Here is a 16,937-nt window from a genome sequence, read left to right on the forward strand (position 1 = left end):
TGGTCAATTCAATGCATTTGCTGCATCTTGCCTTTTACACAGGTATGGACCCTTTATCCAGAGTCTCTTCGCCTCGCGTTTCCTCCTCCAGTAGACTTCCCGTCTTTGTTGCTGTCACCGTTTCTCCTTTCTCACACCACGTGAGGTAGTGCAATGGACGCGCATTTGGAGGTAAGGTAGTTCGAATCCCCGCCTGACCATCCAGATTAACGTTTACCTCGGTTTTCCTCCACCGCTCACGGGAAATGCCAGGATAGTGCGCTGGAGAGGTCACGATCGTTTTCCTTCTGCATCTTTTCCCAGTCTGAGCTTGTGTCTAACCTACAATGGCCCCTACGCATGTGGTACATTGGACCCTGGTCTGGTTTTCTTGCAGGTGCTGTTTCCGCTTCCGGAGCAGAGAGGGGTCTCCAGCCTGTCGCTGCGTCACAACCGTATGGTCGACATACACGACGGAGCCTTCGCCAAACTGCCCGGACTCGTCGAACTGGACCTCAGCCACAATCTGCTGCAAGGTACCGCACTCGCCTCATTTCTTGTCTGAGTACCCTGCTAATACTCACTCACGCTGCTTTTCTCCACAAGCTTCTCGTTTTCATCTGTACAAAGAAGTACAAGTCTGCCTACTTAGTTGAGCGGCCAGCACAGCCGAACACCATGCGGAGAATCCGGGTTCGATTCCCTGACTCGCCAGCTCCTGTGGACGCAGTTGACATTACGGAAAAATGCCACATTAGCTTCTTCGCCTCGAAATAGGGGGTCATGTCGTGAATAGGCTAGAAATCCTTTGGCAAGATTCAAGAGTCATTCTAATATTCTGAGCTTTGAGGACATCGTGAAAATCTCTCATTGCTATCCTCGCAAGGCAGCTAAATTTAAAGTTTATTATGACACGAATGCACTCTAAAAAAGTACCTCAAACTGCATGGAACAGTACGAATAGGCATTTCCTCGAAAGTGGCATATTCTAATATTTAATAATCTTTGATCGGTATAAGGAATCGACGTTTAGACGACCTCAGTTTATATCTGGCTAGTTAAAAAATCGGTGTGGCGGTAACCAAACTTTTAACTTCTCCAGTCAAGATAAGGGAATAAAATTTGGTTCACGGGGGACGGACGTTCAATGAAGAGATTTCATATGTACTATCATCGTCAAAGGTTCGTGATGGGTGAGGACAGACACTGGAAAGTATTTTTCACAAGGAGACTAAAGTGCGGTTCTACTTAAGGAAACGCAACTCTCTGAAGATCATAATAATAGGCTTCCGAATGCTGCCTATGGCATGACAGCATTAGAGGGCCGTATTAGAACGTAATGAACTCGTGGGGAATATGCTGCTCTTAGAGGAGTAATCTGAAAACCTTACAGCAACGTAAAGCGTGAACCCATGTCACGGTCATTCAACCCACAGATCAAGCGAGATTCAGGGCTGGCTGGAACTGTCAATACGTCAGTCTTACAACATACGTTAGGACATAAATGGAGTAGTTTTTACCAACATCAACTTGGCCCATGCTACAAAATGGTTTGACGGATTTTCGACCAGCGTAAGAGCCATTCTCACAAGCGGGCTCATACACACAGGGTTCACAAAAATATGGAAACACACCGAAAAAATGTTTTCAAGAGATCGTCATACCATTCTTCCTGCCCTATTTACTCTGTATAGTTCCTTTGTTCTATGCTGGTCCCGACGCAAACAGATCGGCGTCATCTGCAAATCTAAGGCTGGCCAGGTAAGATTTTAACGCGTATTCTTTTTCCATCCCAGTTAAATGAATATAAGACCTGTTCCAAGGATGTAGGAAATAGTTTTGGTGAAACGGATTCCTCTTGATTTAATCCCTTCTCATTTAACTCTCCTGATGTAGTCGAAGATGATATGTAACTTTGGTGCATAAACTGAAGACTCCGTTGTTGTTACATTTTGTTCCTTGACTGTCAAGTCCCGCCAGCACAGACTTTGATGTAACAGAGTTAAATGCTTTGTCATTCTTTACGTACTTCACACAAAATGGTACATGATACATGTTGCTTCTTTCTATAATTTTGTTGACATGTGTAGATGGTCCACTGTGTTACACTCAGCTTAGAAAGCCGACTTGATCTTTGTTCTACTTCCGGCCTAAACTTCTCGTTACATAGTAATACCTTTGTTTTGTCAATTACCGCCGTAAACGAAAATTCTTGGAAAACAGTACCAGTGAGGTGGATGCTAGGGTCAGTTACACCAAACAACACCTTATAATCAGGAGTTCATTTATTCACCTCTTTACACAAGTAAGGCTTACAAAGAACTGGATGGCGGAACTGCACAAAGATAATGTTTAGCTTAGTTCAAAGACGATGCTCAAATCGATACTGGTGTCGGCCACATCGGCGACCCCCCCCCCCCCTCCCGCGCAGTACGGAGTACTCTTGTGTCATGAAGCGGCGAAGTACAGCAGAAATGTGCTCCAGCTGGAAACAGCAGTCAGTCGATTGCCAACATTGAACTCGCCTTGACCTGTGGGGGCACTCTCCTGTGCAAGTTGATCATAACATGTCAACTGATTGTGTTGACACCGCAAATACAGTTGTAATTAAATAGTGACTATAAAAGACAACTTATTAGATGATATATCTCAATGATCATCCACTGTCCGCTTCCTTAGAAAAGCTACTTACAAATGCGATAGGGACGTTACAACAAAAACAGCAGCCCACCTGTAATGCATGGTTCGGACTCCGAGCTGATCAACGTGACATCTCTCGGCTCAGCAGTGTAGGCTAGCGACGTTATAAGCTCCTCACACAACAACTGCTCACTAAACTGCTTGGCTAACACTTTTACCAGCATCGCAGGTTTGGTCCCTGTTTGCGATCGGCTTGACTGCAGCTTGAGTGTCGACTTTCCACAGTGGAGGACGTGCGGCCGACAGTGCTGCGCGGAGCTTACAGCCCCGCCCGCTACGAGCCGATGGCGCTGCAGCTGCTGGACCTGTCGTACAACCAGCTGCACTCGCTGGACCCACAGGCCTTCGAGCACTGCCCCAGACTCACGGTGCTCCGACTGGACTACAACCCGCTCAAGGTCATCGACGGCCCTACGCTCAGGGCGGTGGGCACGCCTCACCTGCAGGTTCGTTACCAGCGCTTCGCCACAAGTTAACATTCATCAGTCTAGCGTCCTCCTTTCGACTAGCTTGCTACAGTATTTCCACTGTTGTGCTGTTTCTCAGTATCTCTCGCTTTCGCTTGGATGGGTATCAAATGTTAACAAGTCTTTTTTGATTCATCAATGTTCTGACTGGTTTGATGTGTGCCCCACGAACCTCTTCACCTTAGAGTGGTATTTGTGCCCTATGTCGTCAAAAACTTGTGTTTTCCAGTCTCTGTCTACCCCTAGATTTGTTACCTTCTACAGCTCCCCTGTTACCGGGTGGTTATAATTAGAATGCAGCTACTCACAGTGGTCTAGTGTGGACTGTAATTATCGTGTGGCAGCGAAACTGGGTAGATATGTTAATGCGTTAATGGAGAACTGATTTATGCTGGGGAAATTTAGTGCCAATTTTGGCCACCAGGTGCAAATCTGGCGCTGTACAGCACCTCGTCGACATCTTCAATGCTCATATTGATCAAATTGTGTAAGTGGTGGTTAATAATAAAATCAACATATGCCTTCCTTACTTGTTTCACCTATTCTGCCCATTGCAGTTCCTAATCGATCACATATGGAAACATTCCTATGACTCTATGCGATTGCAGTCTTTGTCGGAGTATTCCACTGATGAATTCTTCTCGGGGTATCAGCCGAGTGGTGGCGTCGTCGTCTTGTCACAACGTTTCAATGAGTTTCGTACCCACCATCTTCTGGCAAAGTGTCGGGATGCTGCCTGCCTGCTCTCATCTGTTGCTTTCCCCTCTTTGGGGAAGTGTGAGGGGGAGTCTGTAGCCTTTCGGCTTTTACTCCCCTGTGAACGTGTGTGTGTGATCTTTCTATAGTTTTTGGTGTCTGCGATTTGTGATGATTGTTGTGAGTGAGTCTGGTACTTGCCTGAGGTAGGCGAGAAGTTTGGTATTATATGGGAAGGAACAGGATGATGGGTTGGGTGTTGGGATTTTCTCTTCGACTTAGTCGTCTAAGATCGTCATAGGGCGCTTGTGCTTATCGCGGGACATGTCATACCGACCTAGGGAGTGTATGAGTGCGTTTCCGGATCTGGAAGAACCCTCATAGAAGGCCCTTGCCAGATCCTGGAAGCGCTCTCTCAGGAGTGGGATTTCGGCTGCGGCGTGCAAGTCGTCTGTAGGGAATCCAAGAGGTAAGCGGAGTGCCCTTCTGAGGGCGCGGTTCTGCAGCCTCTGGAGTTTGTCCAGGTGCTGCTTTGCCGCGTATCCCCAGACAGGGCACGCATACTCCATTACTGGCCGGATCAGGGCCTGGTACACATTTACTGCTACTGGGCGGGGAAGGGAGCTGGTTGTGTTCAGGATAGGATATAGGATGGACATTCTGGCGCAGGCCTTCCTGTGGACCTCGTCTATGTGGGGTTTCCAGGTAAGACGAGAGTCCAAGGTTACGCCAAGGTACTTGGCGGTTTTGCGCCAGGGGAGTTGGGTTCCATTTAGGTGAAGGTGGAGGGGGGGACGTTGAGGAGGTTCGCGCCTTCCGAGCCTGCGGGTAATCAGCATTGCGTGCGTCTTCTCAGAGTTGATGGTGACGCGCCAGCGACGGGCCCAAGTTTCTGTGTCGTCTAAAACCTTTTGTAGCCTACGGATGACCAGGTCCTTGTTCGCGTTTCTCGTGTAGAAGGCTGTATCATCAGCGTACTGTGCGGTGTGCACCAGGGGGGCCGTTGGAGTGTCCGCAGTGTAAAAACTGTACAATACGGGCCCCAGGACCGATCCCTGTGGCACCCCAGCACGAATACGCCTTCTGGTGGAGGTGGCAGTTTCTACTTTGACGGAGAAAGTTCTATTCGTGAGATAGCTCTTGATGAGCTGAACTATGCTCCCGGGAAACTCTTGTGTGTACAACTTGTATAGTAGCCCTCTATGCCATACTGAATCAAAGGCTTTGGCTACGTCTAGTAGCACTATCCCGCAGTAGCCTCTGTGGTTGAAGCCCTCTGTGGCTGCTTCAACCATTCTCATGACCTGTTGTGGGGCAGAGTGGTTCTGTCGGAAGCCAAATTGGAAGTCCGGCAGAATTTGCTCTCTGGTAATATGTTCTTGTATGGGTCTTAGCAGGAGGCGCTCATAGGTCTTGCTGAGAGTTGGCAAGAGGCTAATCGGCCTGTAGTGCTGCGGGAATAGAGGGTCTTTCCCTGGTTTGTGTATCGCGACCACTTCCGCATGTTTCCAGCAAGCTGGGAAAATACGGGATCGAGTAATCTCGTTGAGGACGTTCGCGAGGTGTGTGATCGCTGTGGGTGGGAGTTTTTTGACTAACTGGTTTGTGACACTGTCGTGCCCTGGCGCCTTTTTTGTAGGGAGGGACCTGATTACTCTTGCCACGTCCTCGGGGGCAAAAAGTATGGGTTCGTCCTCTGGGTCCTCCTCGGCACTGAGGAAGACGGCCAGTTGACGACTGACTACCTCTTTATGCTCTTCATCCCGGGGTTCTGCCGCTTGGAACTGCTTCTCGAAGGAGTCGGCGAGGGCGTTGGCCTTTCCAGCATGGCTGTAGACCAGTCCCCGCTCGCCATGCAGTGGCGGCATCCTAGCGCGTCGTTTTGTAAACTGTTTTGTCGCTTGCCATAGTGTATGATCGTCTACTTTGAGAGCTGTGAGGCGGTTTTGCCATTGCTGGTTTTTGTGCTCATTGAGCGCTACCTTCAGTTCTCTCTGTAGACGATTGAGCAGCCTCCTGGTGGCCTGGTTTCTGGTGATCTTCCACTCTTTTGCTACTCTGTTCTTATGTCGAATTTGAGCTAGCAAGTGTTCCGGGAGCTGTATTTGCGGCGGTGGGCCATCCCTTTGTGGAGGGGTGGCTTCTTCCGCTGCCTGCAAGATGCTGCCTGTTAGGTCTTGTAGCGCTTGTTCTACTGTTTCGGCAGTAGGTGGCGGAGCGCGAGCGATATTAGAGGCGACAGTTTCTTGGTATCGCTCCCAGTCTGTGCGTTTGTAAGACGTCTGGTACCGTGGGAGTGCTACCCATTCTCCCACATCGACTTCTAGAATCACTGGGTTGTGGTCGGAGGACATTCTGTTGATTGTCCTTGCGGTCACAAATCCTGCGATCCTCCTAGTGAGAGCTATGTCTAACACATCAGGCCTGCCTCCATTTTTTGGAAAATGTGTGGGCTCGACTGGACCCCATGTTTCGAAGTGGTGGGTGCGCGCTAGTTGTTGTAGTTTGGCGCCTGCTCTGGAGGTTACTCTAGAATTCCAATCAGGATGTTTGGCATTGAAGTCTCCCCCTATTATGAGTTTGCCTTCAATTTGCCCTAGTGCAGCTATGTCTCCCTCATCTATCTGGTCATGTGGGGGTCGGTAGACTGCAACAATTGTTAGGGGTCCAGTGGCAGTGGTTACTTCCACCGCCACTGCTTCGATTTTGTTGGTAGCTGGTAAGAATACCTGGTGGTGGGGGATCCCTCTTTTTACATATATGGCCACTCCTCCGCCTTGGGTTGGCCTGTCTTTACGGTAGCTAACGTAGTTGGGAACTGTCGCTTTTACTCCCGGTTTTAGGTGGGTTTCCCCCATCATGCATATGTCGATGGAGAACTCCTTCATGAGTTCTCGGAACTCGACCTCTTGATTAACAATGCCGTCTGCGTTAAAGACGCACATTGTCAGGCCTTGAATATTTGGTCGTCTATTCACGATGGCGTTTTGATACTACTGAGGAAGTCGCAGAGGGGAGCGACTGCTGGACTGTTGCCTGAAGGGTGACGAGGATCTGCGTGTTCTGCTTCTGGGCTTCCCTGAATTCCTTCATCATTTCCATGACGAGGTTCATGGTCTGCACCATTACGCCTAACAGCTGATCCATGGGGGGGGGGAGTGTGTGTGGGATTCCCTAGAGCTTCCTCCGTCATGGAGGACCTGGTCGTTGTTTCTGTGTATTTCCCGGTGTTGTTCTTGTGATAGTGTCTGGTGTTGTGATGATTGGGCCACGCTTTCATGGTTCCTCGGAGGAGAAACCACTTCCGCATAAGTCGCCCTCGGTGTGTCCAGCCTTGGTTTTACCCAGGCCTTGTCTGTGTGTGTTGTTGTATTTTGTTTTCTTGTGTGACTGGTTGGGTTTGTCGTGTCTTGTTTGCGTGTGTGGGGGGCGGCCTTTGCGCCCTTTGCCTGCTGTGAGTGTCTTTTGTGGACCTCACAACCTTGGTAACCCGCTGTGTGGTTTTTGCCACACAGCGCGCACCTTATTTGTGAGTCCGTGTGTTTTATGTTGCACGTTCGTGTGTCATGGGCCTCGGCGCATTTTCTGCACCTCACTGCCATTGAGCAGTGTGCCGCAATGTGGTTGAGGCCCTGACATCTGAAGCACTGCACCGTCTTGTTTTTGCGGCGCAGTGGTTCAGTGGTCACAGGGACCGCCAGGATCGTCTTAATGTCCCTTTTGTTCTGTGGGACGTCCGGCAGTGTCACCTGATACAGACGCCATTTGCTCCCTATGTTTCCCATTTGTTGGACCGCCTTGACGATGTACCCCTGGGCAGTCAGGTCTGTTTTGATCGCCTGGGGGGCCACTCGTCTTGGTAGGTCCCTGATGACTATGTTTCTATTGCGTGTTTTTGTTGTGGGGAAAGTGTAGTGGGGCATGTTTTCGCTGTTGAGAAGTGTTTTTATTGTGGTGTAGTGCTCGAGTGTGAGTAATGTTATTTTTATTTTGTCACCACCAGCAGGTTTTGCTTTGAAATTGCCTCCCCCGATTGCTGTTTTTAGCATTTCGAAGAGTTCCTCCTAATTCCGAGTGAACTCGGCGACGATCGGAGGGAGGTGGTGGGTGACCTGGTTTTGTGTTTGTGTTGTTGTGTCTTGTGGTGTCTCTGGTTCGTCGTCCACCGCCTGAAACCTGTTCGGGGTGGGTTCCACTCCCCGGGCCGGCGGGAGCCTCGGCTGGCGAAAGGTTTTCCTCGCCAGCACGAAACCATCCGAATCCTGCCCGGTTACGCGGTTCCCTTCCAGTGCCAGTGTTTCCTGGTCCCCTCCTAGGACGACGACAGGTGCTGTCGGGGGCGCTGGCTCCTCAGAGGGTGTTGAAGTGGTTGGGGTGGTGGTGGTGGAGTGCTTTTTCCCCTTGGAGTGCTTCTCCTTTTTGTCCTTCCTCACACGCCGCTGCTTGGATGTGGTGGACTTGAGTGGGGGGATTTAAGGAACTGGGATCGGGTAGGGGGTTGGGTGGCAGTTGCGGGTTTGGGAAGGATTTTTGTCGGTTGACTGGGCCTCTGCTTGCCATTTAGGTTACGGATATGGTCAGCAAGGAGGCCACAGCTGCTGGCAAGCAGGAGAGGGCTGAGGAGAGGGGAGGGAGGGGCGGGATCGCAAATACTGACGACGTATTTGTTTGTTTGTGTATAATGTGGTTTTGCCATGTCGGTTGCGGAAAGGGGGCTTGCTGTCAGGTTATTGTCAGTTGCTGCGTTCTGCATATCTATATAGCTGCTTGGCCGTCGTCCGCTTCTGTAGGCCGGCCAATCACATTCCTCCGGAAGGGGGTACCGCGTCGGTGGTGGTGGGAGGAGGGGGGAGGGGGGGTCGTCGAGACCCGGTGGCTATTCTATGAACTTGCATTCACAGCTCCATATTTGCACCTGGTGGCCCAAACTGAAACTATTTTTTTCAGCGTAAATCGATTCCGCATTAACACATTAGAGTATCTCCCAAGTTTCGTTACCATACGATAATGTGGTTAGTTGTACTTTAATTATAACCACCCATGGAACTTATTCCCTGAATTCATAACACTTATCCTACCATCCTGTTCCTTCTTCTGGTTAGTATCTCCCATACGTATCTCTCCTCGCCGAATCTATGGAGAACCTCCCTATTTCTTATCAGTCCTCCTAACAATCAACGTTCTACAGCATACTTCTGAAACGCTTCGATTCTATTCTTATCTAATTATCCCACACTCCAAGATTTACAGTCATACCATACCGTGCTCCAAACGTCAATTCTCTGAAATTTCTTACTCAGATTAAGGCCGATGTTTGATACTAACGGATTTCTCTTGGCCAGGAATGTCCTCTTTGGCTATGCTAGTCTCCTCCTTATGTTCTCCTTGCTTTGTCCGCCGTGTGTAGTTTCGCTACTTGGTGGTCCCCAGTCCTGATGTTAAGTTCATCGCTCATTTCAGTTCTAATAATTCTCATTACTTTCGTCTCTCTTAGATTTCCTCTCAATCAATATTCTATACTCATTAGACTGTTCATCCGCCGGCCGGTGTGGCCGAGCGGTTCTAGGCGCTTCAGCCTCGAACCGCGCGACCGCTATAGTCGCAGGTTCGAATCCTGCCTCGGGCATGGATGTGTGTGATGTCCTTAGGTTGGTCGGGTTTAAGTAGTTCTAAGTTCTAGGGGACTGACGACCTCAGATGTTAAGTCCCATAGTACTCAGAGCCATTTAGACTATTCATCCAATTCAGCAATTCTCACAATTCTTCTTCACTTTCATTGAGGATAGCAGTGTCACCAGCGAATCTTATCAATGATCTCCTTTCACTACTCCAAATTGCAATACCGGTCTTGAATCTTTTTTTGTTTCCGTCATTCTTTGTACAAATTTAAAAAGATGAAAGAAAGACTGCATTTCTATCTTACGCCCTTTATCTTTCATTCTTGTTGTTCCTTCTTGATTCTCATATACATCCATATTTTTCAGAGAATTTCAAACATTCTGCAACATTTCACACAACTGATCGCTTTTCCTAGGGTCGGTGAAATCCTATGCACATGTCTTGATTTTTCTTAAGTCTTGCTTGCATTATCAGTTACAACGTCAGAATTGCCTCTCTGGTGCGTTTACATTCTCGAAAACCAAACTAATAGCCATATGAAAAATTTTCATCTAATTGTTCTACGTATTATTCTTGTCAACAACTTAGACGCATGAGATGTTAAGCTGATTGCCTTATTCTCTTCCGGATTGTGCCGATCAAATTTTCCAAAAGCCTTATAATACGTCTCAAGACTCGTATATTCTACAAACCAACTTGAATTGGTTTACCTCAATGATTTGAGAAATTCCAAACCCATGTTACCTTCCTCATCTCCCTGATTTTTTAGATTTTCTACTGGTTGCCATTTTCTGACTAACGTCACGTAACTCTATACCATTCGACCATGGTTTCTCGAACAACGTTGCACGTGTGTGTCACACCAATACAGGCGACCTTTTTTTTTTTTTGGCATTTCGATTGGCGTGACAGTTGTAACACTTTCACTGCCGCCCAAAAAAAATTACCCCACGATACTCTACTTCATCAATGGGCTCCGAAATTTTGTTTTAGCTTCCCTTTTTTGCGTGCTATGGTACTGAAGAGCTGGAAATTAAATGTGTCCCGTAACTGTAGACATATTAACAGCAAGCAAACAAAACATTAATTAACTTTAACTTTCGAGTTGATAATTGGAACTATGACTGCACTCTTACAGGGATAGACGTTTGATGTCTTGCAAACACGCTCGTGGGGGGGACGACTTTTTATTCTTCCTATATACATTTGATTATCATTTCTCCCTAAAAAAAACAGCAGGAAAGGCGTTCGAATAAAAACTTGCTGTTTCTTTGTTCATTATTGTATCACCCGTAACTGTGTTACGTCCATTATTTTATAGAATTTTCGAGTTACTGTACTTCACAAAGGGTCAAGAACGCCCTCTTCCTAGAATATCGAAACTTCACTACACTCAGAGGAGTGAGCACAATTCTAAATTAGTTGGACGTAGTTCGAATATTGCATTTCTCCGGTCCAAAATGTCATTTTTCTTACGAGAAATATATGAGTGCTTAAGAGTACCGCGCTGGCGATTGCAGTAATATTCGTTCCACTATCGTCGATAGTAAATTCCTCTCGACGATATAAACGAGTTTCAGAATCGAAAAATGTACTACAGTAAAATATTACCGATAATCGCCGCGACGTACAACGTACTTTCGGTGAGCATACACCGCAGTCCTGCATCCACGAATCATCATCATCATCATCAGTATTAGATCTTTTGACCTGTTATGGTCTCCTCTAAGAGGTCCTGTTGCCACCTTTTCGCTGGTCAACCCAGCGATACTACGCCCCTAGGGTTGTACATTTCGCGTGTGGACCACTAAGATAAGACGCGAGAAATTAGGGCTCGTACAGAAGCTTCTAGACAGTCGCAGGGACAGGAAAAGAAATGACTGTTAGTGGTACTTGATGGATTCCGCCATGCACCACACAGTGGTTTTCGGATTATGTATATATGTAGATGATATGTGGCTAGGATTTTGGGATCCTTTAAGCTCATGCATTGTAGATGTTTTCTCCAGTTGTTTTGGTAGGTCTGTATATAATTTGTGATGGGTTCCATTTCAAGGTCCTTCACCACATCTGTTCCTTTCGTGATCCCATGGAGTAAGACCAGCTGTTCGTCTCAAGAACTTCATTTCACAGGCTATTAGCTTTTCGCATCTTTTGTCTACCGCACAGGCTTCGTTACCGTAGCACAACACAGGTCTTACTAAGGTCTCAAAATCGTTTTCTCGCGTCCTTCTGGACTACGGAAGATTCCATTACATTATTAATAGCTCCCATCAGTTCTTTATACCGTGGCTAGATCTGTTTCCCCCAGAAGGGATAGTTTATAGTCAAAATATGTGACAATGTTCACTCTTTCCAGAACTTTAAATTTCAAAAAGGTTTTACTTTGTGCTAAGTATTTTCGGCAGGGGGACATAGTTTGTTCTTCATTGTTTATGCTCATGCAACTTTTCTCGGATTTTATCTATAAAAGGTGTATAGAACTCTGCAGGCCATCCTCTTTCTACAAGAACTAAACCCTATGTGCAAAGTAAGGCCTCTAGATTTGGGTTTCTGTTGTTTGAATGAAGCTGCATGGCATTTGTCTCCACTCTTATGCTTTTATCCACGTAAGTAATAAAAAAGAAAGGTGGAACCACGCACTCCAGTCTTACTCCAGCAAACATTCTGCCCCAGTCTGATAATTTTCTTGAGAAGATTAAATAAATCTGTCAGTTTGCCCCACACAGGAATGGACTCTGGACAGTACTGACAGACTGGATCAAACGGACGGGGTCTGCATGTCAGTGGAATACTACGGGCGTGATATCGGCAGGCCGGATCCGTAAAAAATATCCGCTGAACTTGCCGGCTGTTCTGGCTCGTTTCAGAAATCCGCTTGTGTCAGGTCAAATAATGTGGGACTTACATATGTGCGCAAACCTCAAAGAAGAAAGCAACCTTGCGTGATGTATCACTGACAAGTCATACAGCTCGACAACACTTTTACCATGCATACAAAGAACTGCTACAATATAGTCCAGAAGGTAACTATGCTAAATACGCAGTGAGACGAATAGTAATGACACTTTTATTCAAAAACAATAATTATACTGAAGTCAACCGATTTATGATGGTCTCCTGAACATTGCCAAGGGTGAAACATGGTTCCTAATATGTGTGATAACCACGCACTGCTATGCATGCTCTGCAAAGTTCTCCAATGCTGGCCACAAGACTGGCAAGTTCTTGTGGTAGGGCGGTTCACTCGCCACCAAGGCGGTGGATAATGCCTGGATAGTCGCTGGTGCATATGTACATGCTGCAATACGTCCCCCCAACGGATTCCATATGTGGTCAATCAGATTTAAGATGGGGAAACGGACAGGGCAGGCCAGTCCATTCGTTGAATATCCTCTCGATCCAAGGCTACTCGACCTGCGCAGTTCGATGTGGTCTCCCATTCTAATCCACAAAAATCATATCGCTGAAAATTCATCCATGGAAGGATGCACATGGGGAAGGAGTACAGAGTCACAATGACGCTGAATGGTGAGTGTACCGTGTTCAAGTATGTGGAGGTCAGTATGCCCATGCAACATTATGGCTCCCCACAGCGTAACATCTGAACCACGAAAGCCATCTTGTTTGACGTCGTTCCTGGGTGCATTACCTGTCCCCACGTCTCACCATATGATGGTACATCTAGACTGGGATTGCTTTTATCGGAGAAGGGGAGGAGACCCCACTCTTCGTTCGTCCAGTCCCTCGGCTCTTGGCAACACTGCATACAGTGCCGCTGATTTGCTTGTGTTAACAGAACACAACATACTGGTCGTCAGGCAAAGAGACCACCACCATGCAGTTGCCGTACCAATGTGGAGCGTGAGATTCCGAGCCTTGCAGGCATGTAAAAAGTGGTTTCAGCTGTACCTGATGTTTGACATGGGTCCCTTCTTGCCTCTTGCACAATGTGGCAGTCATCTACTGCTGTGGTCTACCATGGTCGACCGATTCCTCTACTTCAGACAGCCAGTCTCTGTAGTTTGGAACACACTCACGCATAATGCTGTGAGGAACATTGAACTTCTGGGCTACGCTCCTCACACTTCGTCCACGAACAATACGAGACTGGAATAGAAGGGAGAACCGATAGAGGTGCTCAGGGTACCCTCCGCCACACACCGTCAGGTGGCTTGCGGAGTATGGATGTAGATGTAGATGTACCTGTAGCTTTCTGATGATTCTCTCCACGTAATGTCATCTAAAACTTAATCACTCGTCCTTGTTGCAATGAAGGGAACCACTATAGGAACTGCTCGCTTTTGGCACACACTGTCTTCCCGTTTCTCCAACTGCCTGGTTTTGCTGGGTCAGCTCCATTTGGTGTTATACTGATGCTGACCACATTCCACGAGACGTCCAGCCTTTTGTGCGCGACTAGGAGGGCTCTGCTAACATGTTGCTGCACTTTCTCATCCGTTTCCACCAAGTAGTTAATTCACTAACGGAAAAACCGTCCAAGACAAACAATATAAAGTAAAAAAAAAATTTCGGTAATCAATCTGTCTAGCAAACATATTTAAGTGCTTAATGTTCCAAGTTCCCAGGTTAATGTAAGCGCTAGAAAAGCCTAGGCAAATGTGAAGTGCTGTTACATTAATAGCCGTTATAACGAACAGCATGTTTAATGCAAGCATGTAAACGTGCATGCATTGTGTTGTGCAGGTGCTAGGTGTCAGGTGTCAGTTTGTGGGATGGAGTTCCGTGCCTGCTGCACCTGGTCAGTCGATACAGGAACGGTTATTGGTGATAGTGGATGAGGCAGGAGTTTTTGTTTGACGATGTCCCATAGATGCTAGACTGGAGACAGATCTGGTGATCGAGCAGGCCAAGGCAACAGGTCGACACACTACAGAGCATGTTGGGTTACAACAGAGGTACGTGGGCGAGCGTTATGCCATAGGAAAACAATCCCTGAAATGCTGTCGACAGGTCGGATCACCAGACCAATGTACAATTTTGCGGTCAAGGTGCGAGCGACAACCACGAGGGCACACCTGCAGTCGTACGAAATCGTATCTCAGACCATAACTCCAGGCGCACGTCCGGTGTGTGTAGCACGCAGACAAGTTAGTTGCCAGCCCGTAAATGGCTTTCTAACCAACACACTACCTTCTCTGACACCGAGGCACACGCCGCTTTCATCAGAAAACACGACACATCCTCGCCCTGCCCTCCAATGACCTTTCAGTTGACACCACTGCAGTCACAAATGGCGGTGGTTTGGAGTCAGTGGAATGGATGCTACAGGACGCCTGCTCGGAGCTGTCCTTGAAGTAACCGATATGTAACACATAAGAAACTATCAGCCTCGATTGCGGTAATGAAACCAACCTTTACCTAGGTTTCAGCCCAAATAATTGAGCCTTCTTCAGAAGATATACCTGAATCTATAATTTGTCTTAGAGGACATGGTCTAGAAATAAAACTAAAACAGCCTGAATAGGCGTAGTCACTTTTTATCTTCTGAAGAAGGCTCAATAATCTGGGCTGAAACCTAGGTAAAGGTTGGTTTCATTACCGCAATCGAGGCTGCACGATTGCTTACTGTGCTGCAATGTTTAAAGTACAAAAATTTTTCCCTGCCGCGATATGTAACACTTCGTTGTGTCACTTTGGTACCAACTGCTACTCTAACTGCTGTTGTAGACGCAGTACAATGCGCCACAGCAGTACGTCGAACACTACGTGCCTCACGTGGCCGTCTAGAGCCTGGTCTTCTTGTGACCGTTCCTTCCAGTGACCATCACTGGCACCAATCACGTACAGTTGTTACATCCTTGCCCCATCTATCTGCAATACTCCGAAAGGAACATCCAATTTCTCGTAGCCCTACCACACGATCTCGTTGAAATTCCAAGCTGTTGATAATGGCGTCTTCGTCGTCTTCAAAGGATTCTGTACTATCAACAACTCACTACGTGCCATCTCGAAAGTAACAAACGCTCACGATCGTTACAGCGCATATTTAAAGCATACCTACTAGCGCCAGTCTTACGCGACTGGCGTGAAATTTAAACGGGCGCCTTTCAGACGTAAAGACACGCCTATCAACTCTCGCACAACTACTTCTTGGTGCTGGGATTTTTTTTTTTTTTTTTTCGTCAGTTTATGTCGTGTTACTTTACGTATCTCGTATTAAGCTTTTGTGGAGTGGCGTATATGGAGCCGTATTGCGCATCCAAATCTTTTCCACGCACCATTAGGAATCAAAATACACTACTGGCCATTAAAATTGCTACACCACGAAGATGACGTGCTACAGACGCGAAATTTAACCGACAGGAAGAAGATGCTGTGATATGCAAATGATTAGCTTTTCAGAGCATTCACACAAGGTTGCCGCCGGTGGCGACACCGACAACGTGCTGACACGAGGAAAGTTTCCAACCGATTTCTCATACACAAACAGCAGTTGACCAGCGTTGCCTGGTGAAACGTTGTTGTGATGCCTCATGTAAGGAGGCGAAATGCGTCCCATAACGTTTCCGACTTTGATAAAGGTCGGATTGTAGCCTATCGCGATTGCGGTTTATCGTATCGCGACAATGCTGCTCGCGTTGGTCGAGATCCAATGACTGTTAGCAGAATATGAAATCGGTGGGTTCAGGACGGCAATACGGAAAGCCGTGCTGGATCCCAACGGCCTCGTATCACTAGCAGTCGAGATGACAGGCATCTTATCCGCATGGCTGTAACGGATCGTGCATACACGTCTCGATCTATGAGTCAGCAGATGGGGACGTTTGCAAGACAACAACCATCTGCACGAACAGTTCGACGACGTTTGCAGCAGCATGGACTATCAACTCGGAGACCATGGCTGCGGTTGCATCACAGACAGGAGCGCCTGCGGTGGTGTACTAAACGACGAACCTGGGTGCACGAATGGCCAAACGTCATTTTTTCGGATGAATCCAGGTTCAGTTTACAGCATCATGATGGTCGCATTCATGTTTGGCGATATCGCGGTGAATGCACATTGGAAGCGTGTATTCGTCATCGCGATACTGGCGCTTCAGTCTGGAACCGCGCGACCGCTACGGTCGCAGGTTCGAATCCTGCCTCGGGCATGGATGTGTGTGATGTCCTTAGGTTAGTTAGGTTTAACTAGTTCTAAGTTGTAGGAGACTGATGACCTCAGATGTTAAGTCCCATTGTGCTCAGAGCCATTTGAACCATTTGAACTGGCGTATCACCCAGCGTAATGGTATGGGATGCCATTGGTTACACGTCTCGGTCACCTCTTGTTCGCATTGACGGCACTTTGAACAGTGGACGTTACATTTCAGATGTGTTACGACCCGGTGATACCCTTCATTCTATCCATGCGAAACCCTACATTTCAGCAGGATAATGCACGGCCGCATTTTGCAGGTCCTGTACGGGCCTTTCTGGATACAGAAAATGTTCGACTGCTGCCCTGGGAAGCAC

The 16,937-nt window shown here is 47.5% G+C and overlaps 1 protein-coding gene across 1 annotated transcript in view; it reads left to right on the plus strand.

Annotated features, from left to right (window-relative positions):
- Window positions 1–16,937, plus strand: part of LOC124711777 (chondroadherin-like protein) — a 183,735-nt gene that overhangs the window by 81,871 nt on the left and 84,927 nt on the right. The window contains exons 3-4 of the mRNA XM_047241993.1: window positions 377–515; window positions 2,905–3,125. Of these exons, the coding sequence (XP_047097949.1) occupies window positions 377–515; window positions 2,905–3,125 (360 nt within the window). The remainder of the gene's footprint in view (window positions 1–376; window positions 516–2,904; window positions 3,126–16,937) is intronic.

The sequence above is a fragment of the Schistocerca piceifrons genome, chromosome 8, assembly GCF_021461385.2.
Source record: "Schistocerca piceifrons isolate TAMUIC-IGC-003096 chromosome 8, iqSchPice1.1, whole genome shotgun sequence".
Classification (NCBI taxonomy): Eukaryota; Metazoa; Arthropoda; class Insecta; order Orthoptera; family Acrididae; genus Schistocerca; species Schistocerca piceifrons.